The sequence below is a fragment of the Sebastes umbrosus genome, chromosome 11 (assembly GCF_015220745.1).
Source record: "Sebastes umbrosus isolate fSebUmb1 chromosome 11, fSebUmb1.pri, whole genome shotgun sequence".
Taxonomy (NCBI): Eukaryota; Metazoa; Chordata; class Actinopteri; order Perciformes; family Sebastidae; genus Sebastes; species Sebastes umbrosus.
In genome coordinates, this window is record NC_051279.1 from 10,445,144 (window position 1) to 10,473,086 (window position 27,943).

A 27,943-nucleotide genomic window follows, 5' to 3' on the forward strand; every position below is an offset into this window, starting at 1 on the left:
GCCAATATTTCTACCTGCACTCTCTGAAAAACACCATTGTTGATTCACACTGTTCTCCATCCTTACCCCCAACTAATAATATCATAACATTGTTGATTTAAAGTCATGATCCTTGGGCTCAAATCCAAAAACTAGCATGCTAGAATGAGAAGTAATAACATTTTGATACAATTCTTTAATACATAATTGTTGTTGTTGATGTTCATAAAACATAAATTCACATTCAGCTGCCATTTGCTATTAAGATTAGCGGCGCTCAACAGAATGCAGGTTGTCATTTAAATAAAAATCTAAGAAATTAAAGAAATGTTATAATATGTTCTTTTCATTTTGATATATTGCATGAGTAGACTTATTGCAGCTGTGCAGAAGTAGTGCTATATTTTACAAACCCAGTTATTTGAAATAATCATCTAAAAAGATTGTGTGATTATTGTAAATTTCAATATGTGAAAGACAACAAAGATTTCTTTGACTCTACTTTGACAAGGGCAAAATTGTGACGGCTAGACGACTGGGTCAGAGCATCTCCAAAACTGCAGCTCTTGTGGGATGTTCCTGGTCTGCTGTGGTCGGGACCTACGAAAAGTGGTCCAAGGAAGGAAAACCGGTGAACCGGCGACAGGGTCATGGGCGGCCAAGGCTCATTGATGGCATTGAAGGCTGGCCCATGTTGTCCGATCCAATAGAAGAGCTACTGTAGCTCAAATTTCTGAAAAAAGTTAATGCTGGTTCTGATAGAAAGGTGTCAGAACACACAGTGCATCACAGTTTGTTGCGTATGGGGCTGCGTAGCTGCAGACCGGTCAAGGTGCCCATGCTGACCTGTGTTCACCGCCAAAAGCGCCTACAATGGGCACAATGAGCATCAGAACTAGACCACGGAGCAATGGAAGAAGGTGGCCCGGTCTGATGAATCACGTTTTCTCTTGCATCATGTGGATGGCAACGAGTTCGAGGTGTTGACTTGGCCTCCAAATTCTCCAGATCTCAATCCAATCGAGCATCTGTGGGATGCACTGGACAAACAAGTCCGACCCATGGACGCCCCACCTCACAACTTACAGGACTTAAAGGATCTGCTACTGACGGCTTGGTGCCAGATACCACAGCATACCATCAGAGATCTAGTGGTGTCCATGCCTCGATGGGTCAGGGCTGTTTTGGCGGCAAAAGGGGGACCTATCGGCAGGTGGTCAGAATGTTATGGCTGATCGGTGTATATCTGCTGCACAGAGATTTGTGGGTGAGAATAGCCAGAAAAGCATGCTGGCTTGCATACTGCAAAATGTGACCAGATGTAGTAGAACATCCTGGTATTTTTGGCATACTGCATTTGACATACTATGCTTTGGGACATTCTAAATATTGTTTTGGCATACTAAATAGTATAGATATGGGTATTGGATTCCATGTAGTACTGATTATTTCCAAAAGGAGGCAGTACATATCAAGTATCATATCTACCATTTCTCAAGCATCTTCTAAACGTTTCCTCGTTTGTGACCTTTTCCTGAGCCTCAGACACATTTGGGGTAGATCAAGCTTTGCAAATATAAACTAAAGCTCAGGCTGCTTGTCTCATGCATACTCTGGGTTTCCCACTTTGCTTATTACAAAAAGAACTGCTTGATACATCCTTGTTCCTTCCTGGGAAACCTTACTCTCCCTTTCTTCCTTCTGCAGTAAGCGTCAAGCATAGAGTCAGCTACAAACCCAACAGATGATACTGCAGGAATTTAGTGAATATCTCTTGGACACTTGAACATCTGGCATTGACTCTGAACATCGAACCCTCGTCTGCCAAATTTGTACTCACTACATCACCCTAATGCCTCCATTATGATTTCCATTTCAAGTGACTTATGTCTTTTAACCATCATCAGATGTAGATTTGTCTCTCTCTCACAGAGTAGTGTTGGCTTCCCTAAAACGTTGAAATAGTTTTCTTATTTTGATTTAGCAGCCCATACTTTTATAGATATCTGTTGCTGATCAAACATGCCAGTGTTGATGTACAATACATGTTCTCTTTGTCCAGATTCAACCCCTCAGATCTTGAGCCATAGAGAGGGGATGGTTCAGAGATGGAAATTAAAATGGATCAGTGGGATTGCTGACAGGACATCTCCCAAGGCTAATCTTTTAAGAACTGGAAGCCACTATAGTACAGGGAGGGAAGGGTTCAGTGCTGGCGGCCACTGGTGACTCAGTTGGAGACTCCAGTGGCCTCATGTACTCCAGACCTCTGAGGACAGAGCACCATAAGGAGATTTCTTTAAGAATTATGTCATTGAAGCTGTGGATTACAATGGAACTGAAAACTAACTTTTTCACAGGAATTTTGAGTAAGACGTCAATAAAATAATGAATAGAAACCAGAGGGAGAGTTTAAAGTGTCAAATCATCCAATAACAACCTTGTGGGGGTATTTACCAAGATTGTGACATATCCACTGCTGTCCTGATACAGGTCACTGGAGGTGAATGGAATTATTATTTATTATAATGAGAATTATTCATGGTCCTCATTAACATTTCTTAACAGCAACGTGTCTTGCCAGAAACAAGTCCCTGTTATGATCTGTTTTATCTGGAAAATGATGTTGCAGCTGTTGTTTTCAAGTGTACTTCACTGAGCAAAGTCAGCATTTGTTTTTTGTTTAAATTATCATAATTGAAAATATTGGAGAGTTTTTCTTTCACGCTGAAGTTTAAAAGCATTACCGATAGAAACAAACTATATCAACACGTTCTCATCCCAACTCGTCAGATACAGACCCGTCGCCGTCCCTTTTCAGTCATAGTAAACACATGCTTAATGTTGTGAATTAAAAAAAAAACACTTGCTTAGGTTTAGGCAACAAAACCATTTAGTTAGGTTTAGGAAAAAACAGCATGATTGGTTGGGCTTGGGGCGGCACGATGGTGCAGTGGTTAGCACTGTCGCCTCACAGCAAGAGTTTGCATGTTCTCCCCGTGTTAGCGGGGATTTTGTCCGGGTTCTCCGGCTTCCTAGGTTCATTGTTGACCTGTCCAGGGTGTACCCCGCCTTCGCCCAATGTCAGCTTGGATATATAACACCTGAGTCAGCTCCACTCGCTGATGTGAGATGCAGATGATGACTCTGATGAGTTGATTATGTCTCACAAACCACAAACCGGATTAGAAAACATTAGTGGATTAGATTTAGTTGTAGTCTAGTGGTACTTTGTATTTAAAGACCTGTCAGTCCATTTGAGAGTGATATCATCTGAGTTGCGGTGTAGTGGTGGTACCCTTTTGTTTACATTTGGATCAGGGATTGCGGGTTTAAGTCCAGCAGACATGGACTGGGTGTTCCCTACTGACGTGATGCACTCCCTGGGGTCTGGCTTAAAGGCCAAACTAAAGTAATGAAATCATTCAGTGTTAAGGATCTTGGCAAATCGAGGTTACCCATATACTCCAAAGATTTACCATTCATTTCTCTTGGAAAACATGGGAGTGGGGAACAACAGAGTGAAAAAAGAGAGAGTGGGAGGTGAGGGAGAGCTCTGTCCAATGGAGCCAGGGTAAGAATTTATGGTCAGGAAGAGCGATGAATGTGTAATTTACGGTGCATACTCTACCATTCCCCCTGCCCTCCCTTTTGGTAATGAGAAACGGCTGTTTTGTTGTACGGCCAGGGCATGGTATACCCCCTCCCTCCTGGCTATGACACACCATTAGTTTTTATTTCTGTCTCTGCTTTTACGACCCCTGCCCAGGCGCCAGCATTTGGCCGGTGATCGGGACCATCACACCATCTAAGCTCTTCCACCTCCCAAAATGGCCTCCTGTATAGCCGGAGGAAGACCATAACTACTGAGGACTTTCCACTGGAGATAGATAGCATTATACTCCCAGCAGACCTTTTAACACTTGGGTCTATTATTATTTTATTGGTTATGTAATTGTACTATTGGTTAAATAATTGTTGACATAAGAGAACATCATGAAACGTCTGCAATGAAATCTAACTTGGCAAAAACACGAGTGCTCAGACAGGCTGTAAACAAGTTCATCCAGATTCTCTAAACCACTTTATTTAGTGGTAAAAGTGAGACAAGTGAGTGCACCTGAAATGTTGGTAATAATCCCTCATTTGCACAGGAAAACCGTGTATGTGCAGACCAGTTACAGCAGTTTAATTTTATTGCACTTTATATAAATGTTTACTGTATTTATGTATTTTAAATCATGTTGTTTGTTGGCGCTGAGTCCCGTTTGTCCCCATGCTGTATTGTTTTCAACGCTAGGCCTATATGGTGAAGCCAAAGACAAGTCTGGCTAACCTTGGGGTAAATCCTGTGTGATTGTTGCCTTGTGTTTTTTGCACTATTTGGACTCGCCAACTTTTCAGATCTCAGCTGTTAAAGGAACATTGTGTTACAATTGGGGGGATCTATTGGCAGAAATGGAATATGATATTAATAAGTATGTCTTCATTAGTGTAAAATTAAAATGAAAATAAGAATCAGTGTTTTCGTTACCTTAGAATGAGCGTTTCATATCTAGATAGGAAGCGGGTCCTCTTCACGGAGTTTGCCATGTTGCACCACCATATTTCAACAGGAGCCCAGAACGTACAAACCAAACACTGTTAAAGTTTCCTGCTTGGGCCGGAGTCCATAACGTTACTCATTCCCGTCGCTGGTGCCTCTCCACTCACTTCCCACGTACACACACACTCTAATTACGCTACTCCTACAACAACTGGCTTTAGAGAGGGTCATTCGTGCTTTCGCGTTGGCCACTGTAGCAATCCTACACTCTTGGCACACGGGAGAAATTGTAATCTGCAACCTCACTCCTAGATACCGCCAGATCCTACACACTGTTCCTTTTAAAGGGGACATATCGAGCTCATTTCAAGTTCATTCTTGTATTTGGGGTTTCTACTAGAGCTTTAATGTTAAAAAAACGCTTTATTTTTCTCAAACTGTCTGCCTGAATATACCTGTATTCACCCTCCGTCTGAAACGCTCCGTTTTAGCACCTGTCTCTTTAAGCCCCCCCTCCCGAAAAAGCTCAGTCTCCTCTGATTGGTCAGCATTTTCCGGTCTTCCGCATCTGCACTGTTGCCGTCTCCTCGGCTTCACGGCGTCACAGCAGCTGGAGACTCACTGGGTGTGTCGACTACGCAGAGTTTAGCGGCCCTTACCTGTGACTGTATAGTTGTGACATCGCAAATTTACGGAAGTCCTGATGACTCGTTTTAGTTCCGGTTATTCATATTCAGTTTCTAAATATGGGTTGTGTGCATTTCTCCGTGGATTGAGTGTTTTGATACTTTCACAGTATTGCACATGCGTCTGCTTTATAATCAACGATGACATGTAAATCTCACTTGCTACAATATGGGACCTTTAAGATTTAGAAATAATGTGCAAAAATATGAAAATATAACCCAAATTGTAAAACGAAATGATCCACAACATAGTGAAATCTTTATAAGAATGTGTCCTTATGTGTAAAACGTGTCATACACGAATACATACTGTATCTGTAGCACTGGTATAGACTGGGGGGAGAACTTCGGATGAATAAATGCTGGATCAATTACAGACAAAACCATGAAAACCACTCTAACTGAAATCAAACAAACTAATAGCACAATCAGTGTATGACTGAAGTTTCCGTCAGCTTCATCTGAACTTTATTTAGGCTTTCACAGAATAAGCTATACATGATGATTCTAATACTTCTTATGTTTGATGATAAACACAGTTTGACATATTCAACATCACAATCCATAGTATGAATGAATAATGTAGCGTGTAACACTTCTCCTGAAACTAATATCTTGTGTAAAGCGAACAGACCCATGGAAAACATTCTCCGGATCTGTAATGAAGCTTTTGGAGTATAAATGTGTAAAATGCTATGATTGTTCTGAAACTTGAGCAGTAGGAAACATTATAGTTGTGCAAAATCTTCAGACCCTGTTGCAAACAGACGTGGTTACTGAGCAGCTGATGATTTGATGGCTTATATGATAATCGGTGGCTTGTAGTTACTGCATATTCGATATATCACTGTGCATTTACATTTCCTTCCTCTTGTTTTCCAGAACCTATTCCTTCAATCTATGAGACCAATATTAACACACATGTGCAAACGTTAACACACATGTACAAACGACCATTGACAAACAACTGGATTCCGTGCAGAAATGCATACAAAGTACACTCAGACTTTAGGTAGAGACACACACACACGCACACACACGTTTGCATGCACAAAGGCACGCACATGCAACCTTGTACACATGCAAATACTTGTGTTTTTACTCCTCGTTTTCTGTGCAGAGCTATACACCAACATTTAATTCGGAACAAACAACTACGCTATCAAATGGCAAAAAGTTTGTGTCCAGACACCAGAGAAGGATATGAGCCAGTAATCCTCCAACATCTTCTCTTAAACTTCTTTTGTAACGGATTCCCTCCTCGAAATAACACACTGTACAGAAGACTTTCTGTCCTCAATGACCACAAATGATTTCCAGTGCCTTTCTTTTTTAGTTTCATCTCACAATAGGAAATAAAGGTACAAAGATTTAATGCTATCCATTGTCTTTACATCACGCACAGCGGCTGTTTGAGGAAATCCATCCGCCGCTTCTCACAAAACACAAATGAAGAACAGATTGTGATTAAAATCGGACTGGAACAAAATACATCACAGACCAGAGGAGACCCCTTCATTCATTATCAGGCTTCCAGCTTGAATGCTGCATTTGAATCACAGGAATATGTTCTCAGTTCAAGACGTGACATAGTGCCGGGTTCATAACACGAACCACGTCGAACCGCAATCCTCAACGAGTCCAACAGTGATCCCTCACGGTGGAATGAAACTCAACAAGTCTTTCTGGACACACCGCTAAGACACCAGTATCTTCCAGATAATGTTCATCTATTCAAAAAGCTCAGAAGCTTTTTGCGTTGCAGCAATTCTCCAGTTCTCTTTGCATCGTCTACAATGCATAGCAGCATTAATCCATCCCTTCATCACTTTGACCTTTTGTCTATTGGCTGGTGCCGCTGGGTGAGGCATTGTCTCTGTTTTTTCTCTCGGGCCCCATCCAGCAGGCGATGGAGTTTAGCTGACAGAGCTGGTTGTGATGCTGGGAGCAGTGGTGGTCCTGCTCTGGCCTTTTCGCCTCTTCCCTCCTCCTCCTCCCCCTCCTCCTCCTCCTCCTCCACCTCCTCCTCCTCCTCCTACACGGCTTCCTCGTCCGCGTGCGTTCTCCCTCTCCCTCCTGTTTGGATCATCTTGTCGGTCTCCCTTACTCTTCCTCTCTGAAATGCCAATACATAGAAAATATTATTTACAGTACATACCATTTCTCAAATAAACTCCAGTGAGATATCTGTCATCATCGGATGTTGTACGTAGAAGCGCCTCCGCTTGGCTAAACAAAATTAAAAACATGGATTCCTGAGGGATGAGAGGGGATGATAACGGATGTTGCAGGATTTGTGGTTGTGTGGTTTTTATTACAGGCAAAACAAGCATAAACCTTGCAAATCCAGCCCAATATTATTCATAAATGCCATCACAGTGCTATGTTTAGCCACGCTGACAGGATAAGTACAGCAGCGACCCGTGTGCCACAAGAGATCAACAAATGATAATCAAACCCAATAGGATAAATTAATACATCTAAACATTTGGAAGCCAATTGTTTGTAGCCAGGTTAATTATCGGTTCACCACTGTGGACTGAAATATCTAAAAACTGTTGGATAAACTGCCATGAATTTTTGCACCGACATTCATGTCATCCAGAGGCTGTATCCTAATCATTTTGGTGATCCCCTGACTTGTCCTGTTGCTCTACAATGAGTCCAACATTCCTGTTTTTTAGTGAAATATCTTCGCATTTATTGGATGGATTGTCTGGAAAGTTGTTACAGACTGTTCCCCTCCAGGATTAATTGTATTGTGTTTCCAATACTTTAATTTATGACCAAATACCTGAGACACTAATGACATTCCCTTCAGCTTCAGCTGTACTTTGTGTTTACTGCTAATTGGAAAATTGCATCGTGCTGAACATAGACTGTATAGATGGACGACGCATCTCCACTTCCTCCCACTGTACAAAAGTGAAGCCAAAATATCCCGGATACGGGAGCTGCTATGTTGAGTTTTTGATGTAATATGGAGCCAGAGTCTGTGCAGCAGTGATCGGGGGTCTGGAGCCGCGGTATCGAGGTCCTGCCAACACACCCGCCCGAGCCAATCACGAGCTGAGCAGGGCCGCAGCTTGCTCGTGTGAGCCACCTAGCTTCTACATTACGTTAACCACGGCAGCTGTTTAGCTAGAAAGACACACAACTAACCATAATATCTCTATAAATACATTTATGATCAAATCTGCACATGTTTTATTACCCAGAAGTGACAGTTATGGAAAGTCAAAGTTGCATCTCCTCTCTCATGCAATTCCCGAGCCTCCGGCTGCGCGACTACTTCCCTCAGAGCAGCTGTCACAATCACAGCTGCCAATCATGACATCTCACCCCCTTTTTATAGCATTAATTAACTAATTAAAACCAAACTTATCAGAAAAATTAACATTAACTTAACACTTACATCAGCGTGATAAGAACTACCGCAAATGGCAGAAATCATGACATGTACTTAGACTTTGTAATTTGGCCCATGTCCCACCCACTAACATGGAGGGGGCAGGATTTATGAGCTATACTGCAGCCAGCCACCAGGGGGCGATCAAGATGTTTTGGCTTCACTTTTGGGGAGCTGTCATGTCGTCCACCTTTATGTACAGGCTAAAGTGCTGACATGCCAAATTAATATAATTTTTCATGTTAAACATGTTCATTATTATTATTTTAATTTCTATGTCAACAGCCACTCACTTCTTTGTCCTACTAGACAGACACATACTATATGACTCCCTCCATCTCCTCTCTGCCGGTACTCTTGCGCTAGGATCCACACCTGTCACACGTTTAAGAGTATAATTGCTCTCTAAATACCAACATCCATCACGGTGTGGTTAATGTTCATACGTAACCCATTCAGGAGGGGAAAGAGCTTCTGCTGCTGATTTTAAAATGAAGCACACAGACTGTAAGAGCACTCACGACACTCAAGTGACTCAATTTTCTGTCACATAAATCACTTAGAAGGACCCAATAATGGCCCGTAAGGACCTGAAGAGCTGTGGCAAAGTGGAAATGGACATTGTGTCTGCTGTCAGACGGCTATTGTTTAGGCAGCACTCGAAAAAGTATTCAGTTTTGTATATGTGAGGGAGTGTAGTTGCGCTGGAGGATGTTTGTTATGAACTTGTGCGTTGAGAGTCTCTGCACATCCTGGAAACTGAGTGAACACGTGCCAACGGCTGGACAGTGTTCACTACGCAGTTGACAAGAGCAGGGCTTATGGCGCCACCATGTTTGTCTACTGCTGTTCAGTAATAACTGACGGTCTGTGTTTATTTCTCTACCAGTATTTTGAAACTTGTCATACAAACAGTTATGATTCCTCGGTTTAAGCGCAGAGTAGAAAAACAAAAAGTCCAAAGGTACAATGATCTCAAATTTCAACCAAAACGTGTTTATACATAGCCAGTGAAAATCATTTGAGGGTGATGGAGTAGATTCAGTGTAGCTGAATGTGGACAGACACAATGGCTTTACTGTCAAATGAAAACCAAGGCTCAGTCCCACACAGTAGTGCACAAACAGGGATTACTTTTTCAAGGGCCATTAGTGCCAAAATCATGCAAACAATACTGGCGACGTCATTTGGTGAGTTGACTCAAATCATACAAGAAGGTTTTATGTTCGGCATGTTCAGCAGTTATGTGTTGTCTTGAATTAAAGCAGCAGTAAGTAGAATTGGAGCAAATATGATTAAAAAAAGTTATTTTATAAAACGGTCACTATATGGATATAGTAATATTTCACAGGAGGAAAACAACCAATCAGAGCCGAGCTGGAACCTGCCGTCTCTGAGCAGCTGTCAATCACTTGCAAACTCCGATCAAACGGTCAAACTAGGCAGCGCTGATCAAATATTAATCAATATTCTGTTACTGTAATGCCTATTTCTCACTTAAAATGTTTTCAGAAACATCTTGTAGTGTACCATTTAGCTGTAAAATGAGAGAGTTTGCTCCGGCTGGTGGGCGGTGCTTGGTATTTCCTCAACTGAGGATGTTTCTGGAAACATTTGAGGCGAGACATAGGCATTACAGTAACAGAATATTGATTCATATATGATCAGCGCTGCTTAGTTTGACCGTTTGATTGGAGTTCGCTAGTGATTGACAGCTGCCTTCGTTGAATGAACAGCCGATAGGAACGCTTTCCCTCTGAAATGACCTGTGATTGGTCAAAGTATCCCGTCACAGGCTGGACTTTTTATAGCCATGAGGAAGTGCAGAAGTGTAGTTATCTCTCAGAACACTTGAATTACAATATGCTGAAAGGTTATTATGGAGTTTTTGCCTAAATAATGCCGAAAATATTCTGCCTACTGCAGGTTTAATAAACCTATTTCCGAGCTTTTAAGGCCACCATTCAAACAAGCACTTAATATTAAGCTGTAATAGTTTCAATTTCTATCAATGAGGCACAATGAACGAGAGTGAAGCATGAGTAAAGAGTCCTCACACACACTCTGCAGCGTCTGAGCTGATGTGCTCACTGTGTAAGGACTTAATTACTCCTCTAACAAATCACTAATGGAGCCAAGAGAGGGGGACTCCATCGGTTTATGACAGCCCTGATTGTACCTCCTCTCCATCCAAGCTAAACAATTTTGCCTGACAAATGCAATAACACATCCAGAAAACTCTGTTTTCGCGTGAGACCCTTTCGCGGAGCTTCAGGAAAAGGGGGAAAAAATTTGCAGCCAAATCAACAGAAAGCGTGAGTTCTGCAGACCACTAAATCACTAATGTTATACAACGTCTGCCCCCTGTGTTTTATATAGCCAGCCTGCCAGCCAACTCTCCCACAGATGAATCCACAGCTGCACTCTTTTTTTTGTTTTTTTCTTCTTGTTACGGAGTGGGTTTACCCACATGAACTGGTTCACCGGAGTCATGGTACCATCACCCATGAATTACCTCACAGAGGAACATTCATCCCGGTGCATTCTGGCAGTACTATGTGTCTTATTTTCATACAAAAGTGGCAGAATAGAGGAAAAACAGGACTAAAAAATCTCCTTAACATCAACAATTTCACAATCCACAAAGCTTCTATGACTCATCACTCCTCACATGTCATCCTTGCCTTTTTCTGATATGACCCACCTTTGTTTAGAAGTTTAGAAGTCTTTTCATAGGGCAGTTTATAATATTTCACTGTTAATTATTCATCTGAACCAAAGGCCAACATTCTTTCCAGGATGCAGGCGTCAGACAGAGTAAATTTGCCTCTCATTTCTCAAATTGCGCTGTCACAGCCAGTCCGACGAAGATCTCGCTCACCCACTGAGCAATTACAAGCCACGCCAGCCTCCTTCCCTCTAGACGTGACCACAGATCTATATGGGACGATGTCAGATCACGTTCTATTCTTTAGACCTCACAGCCCTATAGGAAGATGGTGCTCGAATATGCAAGCCTTTCCTACATGTTTACTCACATATATCCAGGCATACCATCTGTTACATGTTGCAACATCTGTACAGTTGCCAACACTGTGCAAATATAGTTGCGTAATGTGGCTGCTGTGCCCGAAATCCCCTAAGCGTGCCACCGTCCAATAAAGGCTCTAAATACCGCTCGTTAACAATTCTCTCAGTCCTTGTAAATGACTGTAGGTTTACAACTTTGGGTAAAATTGGCACATTATGCAAAATAGATTAGTATATGGTGACATTAGAGACATTTTCATTAGCAAGAAAACAAACCCTACAGCTTCAATAAACACTGTTAAAACAACAACTCTCCCTCTTATTTCTGCGTTTCGCAAGGTTTATCATCCCAGCATCACTACGGGGAAATATTTCCTCACTACTAAGTACAACATGTTTGAAAGCAAATTGTTTTTGTAGCTCTTTTCATCCAATAAACTCTGGATCACTTGCCCAGATCTGTCATTTATTAGCTGTGATCGAGGCCAAGAGCGCATAATAAGCTGTTATGAAATTCAATGATGGCCATTGACTGGTGAGAATGACTGTTAACCTGCTGGAGAGCAAGCTGCTGTGTGGATGATAAGAGCCCAAGCAAACATGTCACGGCCGTGTAAACCTCACGCTTCAATGGTTGTCTGAACAAATAGCTCTTTCGAGCTCTGATCCCTGTCCAGCTTCGCACTGTATAATGCCCGCCCTTCATCTGCTTGGCTCGTAGATGGTGTTTATTGTTTACATGCTGAGAAGTCAGGTGATTCTGTATCCTTCTGTGAGCGCAGCCAAACCAAACCCAATCAACATACTGCGGGTCACAGACACGAACGCAGGCCTTCGGATGTTGAGTAATGGCTCCATCGATCAGTCATCATATTGACCGGTGGAGGCATTTTATGAAGTACATGGACTTTATTGCTTGTTCATCTGTAATGTGAGTGTCACCTGATTTTATTAGTTGTACTTTCAATGCGTTCTCATCCCAACTCGTCATATACGCTTTGTCAGACCCCTCGACATCACTCTTTTCAGTCGCAGTAAACACGTGCTTAATGTTGACAAGTAAACAAAAACACTTGCTTAGGTTCAGGCAATAAAACCAATATTAGGTTTAAGAAAACGAACAGCGGTCTTGTGAATGAAACACTTGTGTTTGTTGGACCCATTCACCTCCCCTCCTGCTCGTCCGGTGCGTCTCTTTCTGCTCATAACGCTACAGCACCACACTCCCGTTGCACTTTCCCTGAGCAGATTGGTTTCTATTGTAGTTAATGGAAAGGCCCGGTGCATCTCAAACCGACACTAAAGTGTGCCCAAAGCGTCAGTATTTGACGCCCTTGGAATGAGAACGGGCTGGTACATTTTAATTAGAAGTCCTTACTACATGCCATTCCCTCTTCAATGTATCTGTTTTCTGCACTATACTGTACAGTACGTGTATTTGCGTTTACCTCTCACACAGGGCGTCTTGGTCACGACGCACTTCCTCCTCTCTGTCTGTGGAGCACAGGTCTGTGAGGGCACAAAGGCCGGGGAGGTGTCTGGGCTGGGGACTTGCAGAAGGGGCACGCGAACCCGAGACTGGGAGCCTTTCTTAAATCCACATGTTTTGTTCTTCTTCGTACAGGAACCCCATTGGCTCCACTCGCCCAGTTCGCACTCTGCAGGACGCTGACCTGGGTGAAAAAAATGTGTGAGTGAATGCTCCACAGCTCCAACATCTCACATTTGTTTCACAGCCCTCACGTCTGCTTTTCACAGCTCAGCAGTTTTAGCTCAGCATAATGGCTTTAAGTAATTTCCAAATCTGAAAGCAATTTGATTTCTTCTGTTTTTTGACCTGATAAGGACAGATTGAGAGGACTGCTATGAACCTGAAAATGTACCAAAGCAGATGGCTATTAAGCATACAGCGCTCACAACAAAGGTTAGTTTTTATGGTTTTGTTTATCTATACTCTTACTTATGATATTCTAATTATTTTCAACAACAACAAAATGAAAAGATCAAGAACAGAAAGGAAAGATCAAGAGTTCACTTCCACTTTTCCAAGCCAGAAAATAGAACATAGACAGCTGCTCGGGTGAAGTGATTATAAAGATTGAGTCAACATGTGACTCCCACCTGTGAGCTGCTTCAGTAAGTGAAAGACCCTGAAATAATATGTTGTGGTTCATTACAGGAGCATTAAAGGGACAGTGTGTAGGATTTGGTGGCATCTATCAGTGAGATTGCAGATTGCAACCAACTGAATACCCCTCAGCTCAACCCTCCCTTTCCAAGCCTGTCGGAGAACTACGGAAGCCTTCAGGTAACGTAGAAACGTAAAAGGCTCTCTCTACAGCCATTGTTTGTCCATTCTGGGCTACAGTAAACATATGGAGGAGCAACATGGGGGACTCCTTGAAGATGACCCGCTCCCTATGTAGATATGAAGGGCTCATTCTTAGGCCCTGTCTACACGTATACAGATATTTTTAAAAACGGATACTTGAAAAATGTAACAGTCACAGGACGCCAAGGCAGGGAACACTTTAAACATGTTGAGGCCGAATGGTGATTGAATGTGCTTTTGGGTGATTGAAGGAGAGGTTTGGAGCTACGAACATAAACCTGAATGACCTCCCTTTCGTCATTTATGCATGTAAAAAGACGCAGAGTGATGACATCATCATGCAGTTTGACCAGGAATCCCAGCCCCCCCCCACCAACAATAACTGTTATCCAACCGACTGTAGTGAAGCTGAAGGAAAGGGAGTGAGGAGGGTGGTAACAAAATTCCTTGACCCTTAACTTGGGATCTCACTTGTGGTGACATGTAAATATTGGCGAGTGTTTAGAGTCATTTTTACGTTTGAGTGTGGACAGAGATATTTTGTAAAAAGAAAGTCTTATGGACAAATTTTTTTTTTTTTAAACGGAGGGGAAAATATCCATTTTAAAAATATCTCTATACTTGTAGACATGGCCTGAGCTAACAAAAACAGTGATTCTCAGTTTCAGATGATTATACACTAATGAAAACATAGATATGAATATTATATTTAATTTCTGCTAATAGATCCCCCAAAAATGTTACACACTGTTCCTTTAAGAGATGCTATGGCTAAAGTTTTGAAATTGGTAAACAGTTAAAAGGTCAAAGGTCACTCACCGACACACTCCATGGTCTCATTGGCGGTGCGCTGGCCTGGAGGGCAGCTGACATAACATCGCCCACTGTGTGAATACAAGCCCTCCTTACATTTTGTGCAAAAATTGCGATTGAAACACGCTTCACAATTGTCTATTTTACATTCTGAAAGACAAAAAGAGAGGATCAAATGAAAGGAGCAAATCAGTTTAAGTCACATTGTGTCTGCTGATGCTGATGTGTTTACTTTTAGCTTCAGATTCTTTATCTTCTAGAGAATGAACACAGGAAATATCTCTATGCTTTTTAATGGAAATATTCATTTCTGGCTGAAAAACAGCAAATGGTTCTCTAGAGACAGGACAAGAGGAACTTTTGTTTGAGTTCCTCCGAGAGATTTATTAGTGATTAAACAACACAGGGTCTATTTAGGGGGAGGCACACTCTTCTCTTAAAAACACATGCACCACAGGCCTTGAATGAGCACAGCCAGGAGTGTATTACTTCAGTGGGTTTCTCAAGAGTTTCTTCACACCTCAGACTCATTAAAATCTCCGGTCAAAGAAACAACATTTCGAAATTTGGATAGTTACAAGCACAGCAGGGTAAAAACCTTAAAAACCCCAAAACGCTTTAGTCTCATATTGAAAGGCACATCTTTATTCTCATGAAAAACAGTAGAGAAAGTTGGAAATCTGCAAATTCCTGTCAATATTTCTATATGGGAATTGTACTCAGACCTAGACTGTATTCATGTGTACTAAACTTACAGTAACAATGTCTACTCTGCAGCTGGTCCGATGCCAAGGTCAGAAATGACATAACAAGTTCCTGCCTCCTGCTCCCAATTACTATTTTTAAGCCCTTGACAGCTAAATTTGACAGTACTGACGTTTGTAGCCCATAATGTAAGACAAATGTTGCTAACAAGACATTTTGGGATGACATGTATAAAGTCAGATGATTGGATAATAACCCAGGTTAGCCACTGAGGGCCTCCAAAAAGAATTTCCCCTCTCTGCAACAAACCAGGACGGTGGAAGAATGCTGTAACACATCGCATTTGTTGCAAATGATCCAATATTTTCATAAAAGTGCAAATATGTCCAACAATAATAATAATTCAAAATGTGTCATCTGCACTGATGCATCAAACTCGCAAGGGAAATAAGATAAATGTCTCAATATAATTCATTTATATGAATAAGATACTGATTATGTTGTCTATCTCTCAGTATACGGGCTGTAAAACACAGGGCTCAAACAAGAACGTACAGTACCATCATTATAGTGTGACAGCTGGAGCACAAAATTACAGCTCCTATTTTCGAAATCTCTAAATCTGAAATATTACATCACCATAACCAGAGAGTTTTATCTACTTTGGGGCAGAGATGGGGACTCCAGTCGATAGAAAGACCACATTAATTAGGCTTTTAAAGGTTCTCTATTCAATATCCAGAGGATTAATATAGCATCAAACAACTATTTGCTATGTAAAGTATAGAAAATAGTAAATATAGAGGAGTAATGTCTACCTGAGTAGAGAATGAAGTCACTCTCCCTCTATGTGTGTTGTAATCCGAGCTTCTCTGTGCTTTGATGACATAGCCGGACCGGCCGTGCATGCTTTTTAGTGCATGTTCGTGCATATGCTTGTGCCCGAACTGGTTAGCTCACAGCCTCTGCTCTGCACTGTCCCGACCAATGGCGCCGTCATAGAAGCGTAACACCCACCCTCCGGTTCCCCCCCAGGAAAACACGGTTAACTCTGTCAGTACTGTTGTCGTTGTTTTCACTGTTAGTGCTGTTAGGACCGCTAGCTGCGAGCCACCAGCTCAGCCGTCGCCATGTTGGAGGCAATGGAAATGCTCTGAATTTTTTATTTATCATCTTTAACGTCGGCTACAGGACGGTTACAGGTTTATTGTTGACCACATAACGTTACAAGCTTATTAGGTTACCATTACACTGGGTTTGAGAGGCTACAGGGATGTGTACATTTACAGTAAGCTGTCATTAGTTGGAGACAGTACCTGAAATGGTACTGAGTACCGGTACTACTGAGTCGTGGTTACACCCGTGAGATACAGCTGAGACACCTGCATAGATTAAAATGAGATTTCTGAATATTGCTGTTGATGCGCCGTTATTAGCTAGCTGCAGTACAAATGACTCTGAGGCATTGCAATAGCCTATTTAAAGTGATTATATAGCAGTGATGATAATACAGAAGCCTACATGCTTTGACTTCCTTAGCTATTGCTATACAGTGCTCTGTGCAGACCAGATGGCATGCATCAAGATGAACGCTCATTACAACCATAAGAGACTTTGACTTGCACTTGTAAAAAATGACTTGTGAGCATATCTGCTTTGTGGTTATGTGATCCTGAGAGAAAATATGATTTAGCACATCTGACAGGTATTATGTGATGCAGGAATAGGCAGTCAAGAAAAAACATCTTTAAAGAGAAGAATAGCCTGCATTTTTCTTCCCGTAGCAGAAAATCACAACAGGCTGGTAGGCATAGTAGCTGCCCACTAAAAACCTACGACTAACTTTAAGCCATAAATATCATTAGAGTTTGATCATTTGAGTTAATCAAAGTTTTACTGTGCAAAGAAAGATCATTTTAGATCTGCTCACAATCAAATAAACCTTCAGAGAATATACAGACTGTTTAATGCAGTTAGTAAGGGTGTATCAGAATGAAATATGTGTAAAAGTGAAAGCATAACAAACAGATTGAGACTTGGCATGAGCTTTGCACACAAGGTCCAAATAAAAAAAACACAGACATCCTCTCAAAAACAGACAAACAACAATGCATTTGAGATGTTTTCGTTGGGATTTTGTTCCGATCCTGTTTTCTGCCCACACGCAAGGGGAAACAGACTGAGGTGCTGGCACTCCTCGGCTAAAAGTACGGGACCGGTGCCACCAGAACCAACTAAGAAAGTTTATTACTGTGCAAACGTGTCCACCCTTTCACCCAACTTCTAAATGAGCCAAACCTACCTAAAAATTCTAATGACTTTCCTCCAATTCAGCAAATACTTTGCACTATTTGGTAGCTATTTCTGTGCCCTTTTCCACATGGATAAGTAGCAGCAACAGAAGGATTTCATTAAGTGGTCATTCTTTATTCGCTCACAAGCATTGAAAAATAGTAGCACATATTGGTTAAAAAGAGGAGGCAGCATGAGAATAAAGGGTGTGGTAAATGGTAGGATTTCTGTATTCATATTTTAGGTCTTTGTTAAACACACAATGTGGTGTGGAAATATACAAATAAGATACACAAGACTAGCAGGGTATCCCTCTACTCCTCCAAATACCCCCATATTGTACACAAACAGGAGATGATGAGCCAAAGACAAACAGATCGTTTACACTTCTGCGGGCTTGATTCAACATCAGCTGTGTGGATTTTTACAGAGTGGGCTGTTGCCAGCGAGTTAGCTTCGACCCTGTGTGTATTTGGAAGTTTACAGATGTGAATGGTCAAAAGTTTACAACACAAAGCAAGAACTCACGGGTGCATCTGTTGTTGCCTTCTGGGTTCCTCATGCCAAAGTATCCCACGGGGCAGGAGGCGAGGCACACGCCTATCTGACGGATGTCATTGCGCTCCAGGAAGATGAAGAGCTTCGGCCTGCATTTAATGCAGCCGTTATACTCAGAGCATCTTTCGCAGCCTTTGGGGCAAGATGGTGGCAACTCAGTACTAACTGTGGAAACATAATAAACAGACAGAAAGGTGCAGTCAGGTTAAAGGACCAGTGTTTAACAATTAGGCAGAAATGGAGTATAGTATTTATAAGTTTTCTTTAGTGTATAATCACCTGAAAATAAGAGTCATTGTGTTTTTGTTACCTCAGAATGAGCCATTTATATCTACATAGGGAGAGGGTCCCCTCTCCACGGAGTCTGCCATGTTTCAATAGTAGCCCAGAATGGACAAACCAAACACTTTTCCTGTTTTGGTCGGAGTCGATAACATTACTCACTCCTATCGCCGCCGCTCTCTCTCTCTTGCTTCACAACTCACTTCCCTCCTACACACACCTCTAGAGAGGGCCATTTGGGTTTTCGGGTCGGTCACCGCAGAAATTCTACATGCTTGGCACACGGAAGTTTGTTGTAATCTGCAACCTCACCGCTTAGATACCGCCAGATCTGTTCCTTTAAAGGAATACTTCACTCCCCCAAATTTGTATATCAATTACTCAGCCCGTTTTACCATGAATTCTTGAAGAAAACTTTGTTTTTCTCGCATGCCTCCAAGGTGAACGGAGAATACAAAAACGGAGTAAATCCTTGATGGATTGAAGTCAATTGGGGCCGCGTTTAACTACAGCAAAACTATATCAAAACATCCGTTTACAAACTCCCACACAATTCGTGCAGTATAATCCAAGTCTCATTTATCCAGTTGTATGCTCACTACTTCCCAAACACATGCATTTTTGCTAAAACCTTACAACAATTCTGCATGAACAGTCTCACGCTTGCACTCGTAAATTAAAAATGTATGAGTAGCGGTGGGGGTGAAGTATTCCATTTAAAGGAGCAGTGTGTAACATTAATGGGGATCTATTGGCAGAAGTGGAATACAATATTAATAAGTATGGTTGTTTTTTGTGTAATAACCTGAAAATACGAATCATTGTGTTTTTGTTACCCTAGATTGAGCCGTTTATATCTACATACAGAGCAGGTCCTCTTCACGGAGCCGGACACCATGTTTCTACAGTAGCCCAGAACGGACAAACCAAACCTGCAACCTCACCACTAGATACCGCCAGATCCTACACACTGCACCTTTAAGGTAGGAAACAGAACAGCATGGTGTACTATCAAATTATTATAAATTATTTCAAGTCATAAATTTTAACAAGGAAATAAAAGGGGCACTTGTCAACATTCTGCTTAGGAGAACATCAGGGAACCTTAATATTTTGCTGGCATCTCCACAGATCCAGCCATAAACCTGCCAGCGCTTTATCACTTCAACAAGCACGGGTTAATGCTCGCAGCTTAATCTAACCGGGGGCCAGGCCAAACATCTTTGTTTGAACAGTTACTCACTGTTTACTTCAAACTGCTTGCCGGAGATCCTTAACAGATTTTCATTTGGAGAAACCGGGGTAATTGGGGCTGACAGCCGAGCGAGAGCCAGTCAAAATCAGGCAACTAACATCACACATGGCCTCCAGTGGGGTCAGTCAGAAATGATCTGGGCATCAGAAACCGCAATAGTGATGGACATAGCCAAGAGTCAAACAGCACGTATCCCGCTGTTCTAACTCTGCAGAAGCATTTACTTCACGTCTTTGTAATTCCAGACTCAGACATTAGTCAGATCCCCTCATATTCCGAAAAGGCGCAACCGGTGTATCACCGGTTATGATACATGCAAGGAATCTAAATCATTTCTAGGAAAAAAAAAAAGTGTGTCAAAGTGCACATCCTTTTTCTAGGAGTCATTCAGAGACAAAATCACAGTCAACGGAGTTGATTTACATTCCTGTACTGTATCAGCTCTAAATATACATACTCTCACACAGCCATCCATCTGCCGTCCTGCCTCCCAGAGATAAGTCGGACGGTAAAAGCGTTAAAAGGGTTCTCCCATGAACAGATTACACCATGCGTGTGAGTCACGGTAACCTCAAATGCAGCAATTACAGCCAGGTCCTGTTGCTCGCTATCACAAATGTAAAAAAAAAAGAAGAAGCTAATAATGGCCCTAGGGAGTCATCTTTAACCACAGCCGAGGGGAGTGTTGGAATCAGAGAATGTGGTGTTGTAAACTGTTTGTGACACGTGGTGGGTTGAAAAAGAGAGAGTCTGTTCTGTCTGGAGCTGCTCTCCTCTCTGATGGTTTCAGTTTGATCTCTGCGTGAAGTCATTCAGAGAAAGAAATCTGATGACATTAACCCATTCGTGCCCAAAGACTATATTTAGTACGGCCACAACATTTGTTCTGATTGGGTAAAAGTCTTGAAATTTGGTATGGACATAGATTGGGCAAGTCAGTACAACATCAAGATCCTATGAAAATCCCACTTTTATTTATAATCAAAGAAAAAAATTAGGAAAAACACTAACATTGTGTTTATCAAATATTTTCCATATAATTTGTTTTACAGTGCATATGTGTGCATATCTTTGATATTCAACTTGTTATGAGTTCATAGATACCAAATACTTAATTGTGCTGAATTTAGTTTCTGAAATACAGCCATTTTCTTAGCATACTATGTCTAGTATTTGGGCACATGGAACTACTGTTTTTTCCTAAAATATAATGGAGTCTATTGCAAAAAAACGGTACACTCATGTGCCCAAAGACTAGATATAGTTTGATGAGAAAAACTCCCTTTTCAGCCAAATGGTTTGACCGATTTTGAAAATGTATTCACATTTGTGCTCAGACAAGCAAATTTAAAATCAGTTTGCAGGCACAAAAGGGTTAAATAAGTAAAAGCTGTAAATCAGAGGTGTAAAATTAAATTGCAGACCACTTCCATATCCGAAGGGGAAAAGCCTCAGCTGATCGTTACGCTCATGTATATGGCGAGTGACCCAAATCTTTCTGTCCTCATTACAATGGCACATGACAAACTTGCAACAGCATTTAAGGTCACTGCATAGACATGTGACTGTATACTGTAAAAAAAATGTTCCATTTCTATGACATAAACGACTTCCCAGTGAGTGTGATTTTAATAAAACCACATCTGCTACTGTGGCCAGTCATGGTATTATATGAATTCTGAGTTCACAGCGGCTGGGGTGAGCTTGGCATTGCCTGAAAGCTCCTTGTGTGTAAAGGAAGAATTATTTCAAAGCTGACAGTAACACGGGCGCTGAGACTCTAAGGCCAGAGATATACTGCGAGTCGGGCTGAGCACCATCTTTGTGGTTGCATGAGGTCAGAAAAATGCTTACAACAACACCGGCAGCACGGTCCAATTCAGAGCTTAGAGCTGTCAGGTACTCATTCCATTATGTGCCCGCGGAGCCTGACACAAAACGAGTGATGGCTTTGAGGGCGAATCCATCAAAACCCCCTCTATAAACAATCTTAATACCTATAAATGTCCTACATAAACTGAGAGGCATAATCTTAAAAAGAGGGAGAAAGACGAGCCATTCGGGGGAAACACTGAACCTAACGTAACCGGTCTAGGAAAAACAAATAGGAATGATGAGGGAAATAAACAAAATGTTATCTCTACTTTGCTTGTTAAATGTTTACAAAGCATCCACCAGTGTGACTCAGACCGCAGCCACGAAAGGCAGCAGTGCCAAAGAAGAATAGATCAAAACAAACTGAGATACTCACCCCGTCTCTGCCTTCTCGCCTTGGAGAGCTTGAGAGCATCGCTGTGACCCATGGAGCTGAGGAAGACCATTGCCAGCGCCACCAGTCCCAGCTGCATAGTCCCTGTTGCCTTCGCGGCCACGCAGGGTCCCCCCCTGCGACCAGATGGATCAGGTGGGGGGGCCCCCTTCCTCTGTGGGACAGGTGGATCCCTCTGCTGCTGGGACAGATGATCCCTCCTCCTCCTCTCTCCTGTGGTGCTGCTCTCTTCTCTTCTGGATCTTTCACTCTAGTGGCTGCTGCTTCCGCGAGTCTGTGTAGTGGAGGGTGATGCTGCGGTTGCAAGTCCAAACAAGCTCCAGGCACGACAAGCCATCACGCTGGTGGTAGTACTGGCAAAGGGAGTAGACAGCGCAGGGTTGTAGGACGGACGGGGGATTGTCTGGAGGATGAAGAGGAGGAGTGAATGGAGAGGAGATTGCTGTACTTCTGGTGGTTCAACCCATGGGGTGGGCTGGAAGCTGGGAACCCGCTGTTCGAAGAGGGTTTTCCTCTCAGTGAGTGCCTGAGATCACAAGCATGTGTCTTATTAAAGATGCTCTGAGGAGGCACTAAAATACAGGCGTGCAGATTGAAAAAAGATGGATGCAGGATCTTGACTATGTGTCAGAACACGTCTGCTTTTACCAGGACCTGCTGAGAAAAAAAGAGGCAGAGAAGACAAACACATGGACAACAGATTTAGGAGAAGGATTGTTACAGCCAGGTAGATAAAAAAGGAATACTTTGACCTTTTGGGTAATACTTCTGGCTGAGGGTTAGAGGAGATGTCTGATACCTCTGTCATGCCAAATATAAAGCTATGCAGTCAGCAGCTCATTAGCTTAGTTTAGCATGGAGACTGGAAACAGGGGATCAGTCCAATAGTAATAGAATAATGTCAGTGTGCTATCAACACATTTAAAAAACAGCGACATTCATGTGTAACCCAATGCAACAAGGATATATTGTTTGGCATAAACTGCATTCATTCCAGTATCTTCAAGTATCAGAAATCTCTGTACTCTGAAGAACTAAACTAAAAAACCACAAACACTTCAGGGTCATGGCATTTCAAAGCTGTATTTGGACTCGGTTGATGAATTGAGCGTGTTTATTCTTTGAGAATACAGTGAAGTCAACGCTCTCTGAGAAATGCAACACACACTGGGACTGAAGGCCTTTGTCATAATTTGGTACTGCGATCGTTTTTAGATAGTGTCATGCGCTGCCTGTATTTACAGCTCTTGTGTGAAGAGGACACACAGAACATGTGAGGATCTGAGCAATGGGAGGTCCTCCCTCGCAGCTCAATAAAGAAAAATAAGACCATATTTGGCTGTTGAGTTGGTTGTGGCTCTGAATCACACTAAGGACAATGCCATTTGGTGCGACTGAACATTCCAGCAAGCGATATTACATTATTTGTTAAAGTATAATCAAAAGGGACATTTCATATTTCACTATTTTCCTTTTAACTGGACTGACCCAAAATAATTTGAGCATCCACAATGGAGGTTATGCTTGACTCCGGATATAACATACAATCTTTAAAATGATATTTAAAAAATCAAATCCATTTTTAATATAATTTCTAACTGATACAAAGTGGTACAAATAAGTCCAGATTGATTTCCAGTCCATGTTTTAATGACGAGACATCTTGTCTTATGAGAAGCTATACTCTATTTCAGCACTGAAATGGAGGAAAACAGAGTCCCTAAGCATAAAACTTTCTTATTATTGTTACAATAATGGCAGAACAATAATTGCTTTACACCTAACAGACAACAAAGTCTCACAGCAGTTTGTGAAATAGTCACAAATTTGAATTTATTTGACTTGTGTACATAGACACAAATTTCCCTTTTTTTTGTGACGCTCAGCATGACTTTCAACAACGTATTTTTCATGCGCTTTCCTACAAAAGTCCAGCAACACGTGTCAATTTCTGCTCCAGTATTTTCAAAATAAACTTACTTAGTTCGGTTTAGGAAAAGATCGACTTTGTTAGGCAACAAAACTACTTAAGTATGGAATTTATGTGACAAAAATGACTTAGTTAGGTTTAGGAAAAGATCCAGTTTGGGTTAAAATAACTCCAAAAGTGCTGTAAGTTCAGAAATTACGTGACAATTAAATAAACTTTGATTGTGATTTTGCACGGGGTACAAACACCGGTCTCCTGGGCAAAAGTCACGTGTTTTTTGACCCACCAATCCACCCCGACCTCTTCCATACATGGCATTCGTTGCTCTTTATACTTCTAGGTTCACAATAACGTGGATTACATACAAATTGATTTTGTGCTGACCATCACGAAAAAACAAATTGAAATTCGTGTCTCTGTACACAAATCAATATATTCAAATTTATGACTATTTAATGAACTGCTTTATGACTGGGCTGGAACAGAGGACGGCGATATGTGTCTCCTCTCCTAATTGGGAAACAGGTCAGACTCTCTTACCCAGCAGTAGGTTTATCTACTTCTTAACACTTAATGACTCGCAATGTCACCGACACCTCTCGGCTAAAGTCATATTTACAGGAATGAGCCAAAAGAGTGGTGCAAGCGGCCAGCCTTCGGCAGCACCTGTTACTTGAGAGAGTGATGATTAGAGAATGGGACACGCTAAGTCTCTGGAATACGCAGAACATAACCTTTCCAGCGCTGAGTAACTCAAGACATGTGCCAGAGACTCTTTCATAACCCAGCACTCCCACGACTCGGTGCAACCTGCCAGAAGCACACCTCAGCCCCGTCCATATCTGCTCTCACACTCCACGGAGATAAGAGACGGGATCGGGCTGTTAGCTCACTGAGAAAACTGATTGTTGCACTCTTAGCCCATCTACATTGCGAGACCCACTTTTAACAGTCATCTCACCAGGCATCTGTGGAGCTACCGTGGCACCTGTATATGTTTTGAAAGTTCTCCGTCTCTGCTCCCTCATCCATTAAACCGTGTGCCTCCTCTCACCATCAGCCACATTCAGCTGAGCTCAATGAAACTAAGCCCCGCTCATCAAATAGTCAGGAGATTAAATTGCCTCCTTTGTAAGTCCTAAGTTTGATCTATCAATTATTCAAGCACTGAAAGGGAGCTCCCACACTGGGAATTTATTGAACTCGAGAAGGTGCCACAACTCTGAGCTCAGAGTTACAAATGCAACCTGTCGATGAACTTTCTGCCTGTGGCTGGACCAGTTGACTTTTTGGCACATGTAGGGAAAACAGTACCTGCATTTGTAACTTGCAACAAGAGGCACAGAAAGCACAGGAAGGATAAAAAAAGGCAAACATTTCAGACATTTTATTGTGAGTTAATAAGTCCTAATGGCTTTTTCCTCCCATTGCAAATGTTGGAGCCAACATTTCCCTGCAACATGTGGCCCCATACTAACTTCAAAACACTCTTGTTTTCAAAATGTTTCTTTTATATAATGGCATCTGCTACATGGACTCCAAAAGTAGAGTTCTGGCTTTTAAATAAGCACATTTTTTCCCCAAATTTGGCACCCCGTCATGTGTACCGCGAGCAACAGGAATTTATGGGTGATTTCACCACGTCATAGTGACCAAATAGGTTCAATTTATTTTGTTATTCATAAAATCCCTGATTTGTACATCCGAGCCATGAATGATAGCCAACATAGCTCATGATGAAAAACAGAGAGATGAAGAGATGATGTAAAAGAAAAGAGGGAATAGGTAAATGAGGTGTTGACTGAGGCTAAAAACGTAGTCTTCATCACCGTTATGCTCTCAACACCTTTTAATCTAGATGATAAGTAGCCTGTCCATATCTCTCTGCAGATTGTGGAGAAACACCTGGCTGCACCAACAACAGAAGCCTCAACCATTTTGGTAATCACTTCCAGTTCTCTCATGCTCTGGAGCTTAAAAAGTTCAGGCAGTGAGAGGAAAAATGTGCAGCAGTTAAAAAACACTCAGAGCAGAGAAGAGCATCCACTCAAACCACCACCAGACTCCCTCTCTTTTTGAGTTTTCATGTCAGACTAAAGCCCGCTCAGCTCCAGCAGTCACAGTGCTGATCTTGAACAGCTCAGTTGAGCACAGTTCAGCTCTGCCTCGGAGGCGGCTTGCACACCATGCTGGATTACAGCTGTTTGCATTGCACCGCTCCTCAGGGAGAAGGGAAACAGAGTGTAGATCCCCACCTGTCCCCAATCCAGCATCTCTACTGTCACCTCACGGTCCTGCTGTTTTTCTAAATCTCTCCCTGCCTGTCACTTTAAGATGGGGAGGCTGGCATTTATGTAGCTCCAGAGGATGACAGGGAGCTAGTGTGTGTGTGTGTGCATGCATGTGTGTGTGTGTGTGTGTGTGTTTGGATGGATAGATGCTGTAGAATATAATCCTAAACAGACAGTATGTAAACTATATCCCGCTCTAAAGATCAGTTTAGTCATTAGAAAGAAATATGATGTACCAAAAGTAATTATCAGTATTATTACTAGGGGTGAAAGAAAAATATCGAATATCACAATATTATGTTTTGCAATACTATATCAATTCTCAAAAACAGTGTATCGATTTTTAGTTAAAAGTTTACATGCAAAGATTAACTCTGTCAATACTTTATTTCATTTGCAAAGAGATGTGTCATCTCAGTGTATGTACCCTCTCAAAGTAGTGCTGTGATGTTGTATTTTACTGGGACTGTGATAAATGCAAATCCCACTGTTCTAATTGCTTAAAAAAAATAAACCTTTTTTACTCTGATTTTGTGAATATGGCAGTGTATTCTGACAGTTTTCGTAAAATTAGATTAAAAATATTACTTACAGCATCACAATATATCACAATATATTGAATCGTAACCCCTGTATCATGATTCATGATCGTCATGATTTTTGCCAATACACAGCCCTAATTATTACACTTGTTTTATTAAATATTGGGTAAGTTTGAAAATGTATTTGGGGGAAAAAGTTACATCAGCCCCTTATGATGGATAAAAATAGGGCACTTTGAGTCTTCAGTTTAAATTCTCCAACAGATTGCAAAACAACATGCATAACAAATAAAAACTTTAATAGTTAGGCTATAAAAATAATAATAACGACAATAATGCTTAATTATATTAAAACGAACGCTTTCTATTCGTTTAGGGTACAATAACTTTTACACAAATTCTACATTCGTTATAATAAAGTTTAACCCCAGAATAGCTTATTTATTCAGAAGAAATTGCGAGCCAAAAGCCTTGAATCAGATAATCCTAAATAGTAAAATGTGAAATAAGAATGAACCCACCTGTACAGAGGGGTCTCCGGATAATGCTGTTCATTGAACGGTCGGGACTCAATTTCCTTTTTTATAAGGGGAAAATCCGTTACTTGTTTGGTCACAAAGAACTCCTCCTACAGGATACCCCCATGCAACTTTTTCTCTGTCATCATTTAAAAAAGACACATGATTTCATTTCTTTCACATCTGTCTGTCAAAATGTTCAACTTCCCAGCAGGCTGCAGTGTAGAGGATGAGTGCACAAGACAGAAAAAAAAAAAATGTGCAAAAATAAATTCCTCCAGTAAAAAGATTATATGCATAAAAAAATATATGTATTCCGATGATGAAATTAATCACTCAGACTTTTTTTATTTCGTCTTCTTCAGTCATGACGCGCGTTTTTTGCACTGAAGCTCCGGCGAGTTGCGCTTTTTTAAATCCACTTTGGAGCGTCGAACTGCATCCAACTCAGACAAGTAGTCACACAGCCGTGATATTTGCATCCAAACCCCAGCACTGCCAGCGGG

At 41.6% G+C, this 27,943-nt stretch overlaps 1 protein-coding gene across 2 annotated transcripts; it reads right to left on the reverse strand.

Moving 5' to 3' along the window:
• Window positions 1-5,639: 5,639 nt before the first annotated feature.
• Window positions 5,640-27,943, reverse strand: rspo1 (R-spondin 1). 2 transcript variants are annotated; one of them, XM_037785668.1, is made up of 6 exons: window positions 27,441-27,943; window positions 22,139-22,810; window positions 18,321-18,515; window positions 14,802-14,945; window positions 13,099-13,323; window positions 5,640-7,327 (listed from the first exon to the last, which is right to left on the reverse strand). In XM_037785668.1, exons 2-6 carry the CDS (start codon window positions 22,233-22,235, stop codon window positions 7,128-7,130), a joined length of 861 nt encoding a protein of 286 aa, XP_037641596.1. In that variant the 5' UTR covers window positions 22,236-22,810; window positions 27,441-27,943; the 3' UTR covers window positions 5,640-7,127. The 2 variants fall into 2 exon arrangements, with proteins under 2 accessions (XP_037641596.1, XP_037641595.1); XM_037785667.1 differs by having other exon boundaries at window positions 22,139-22,813.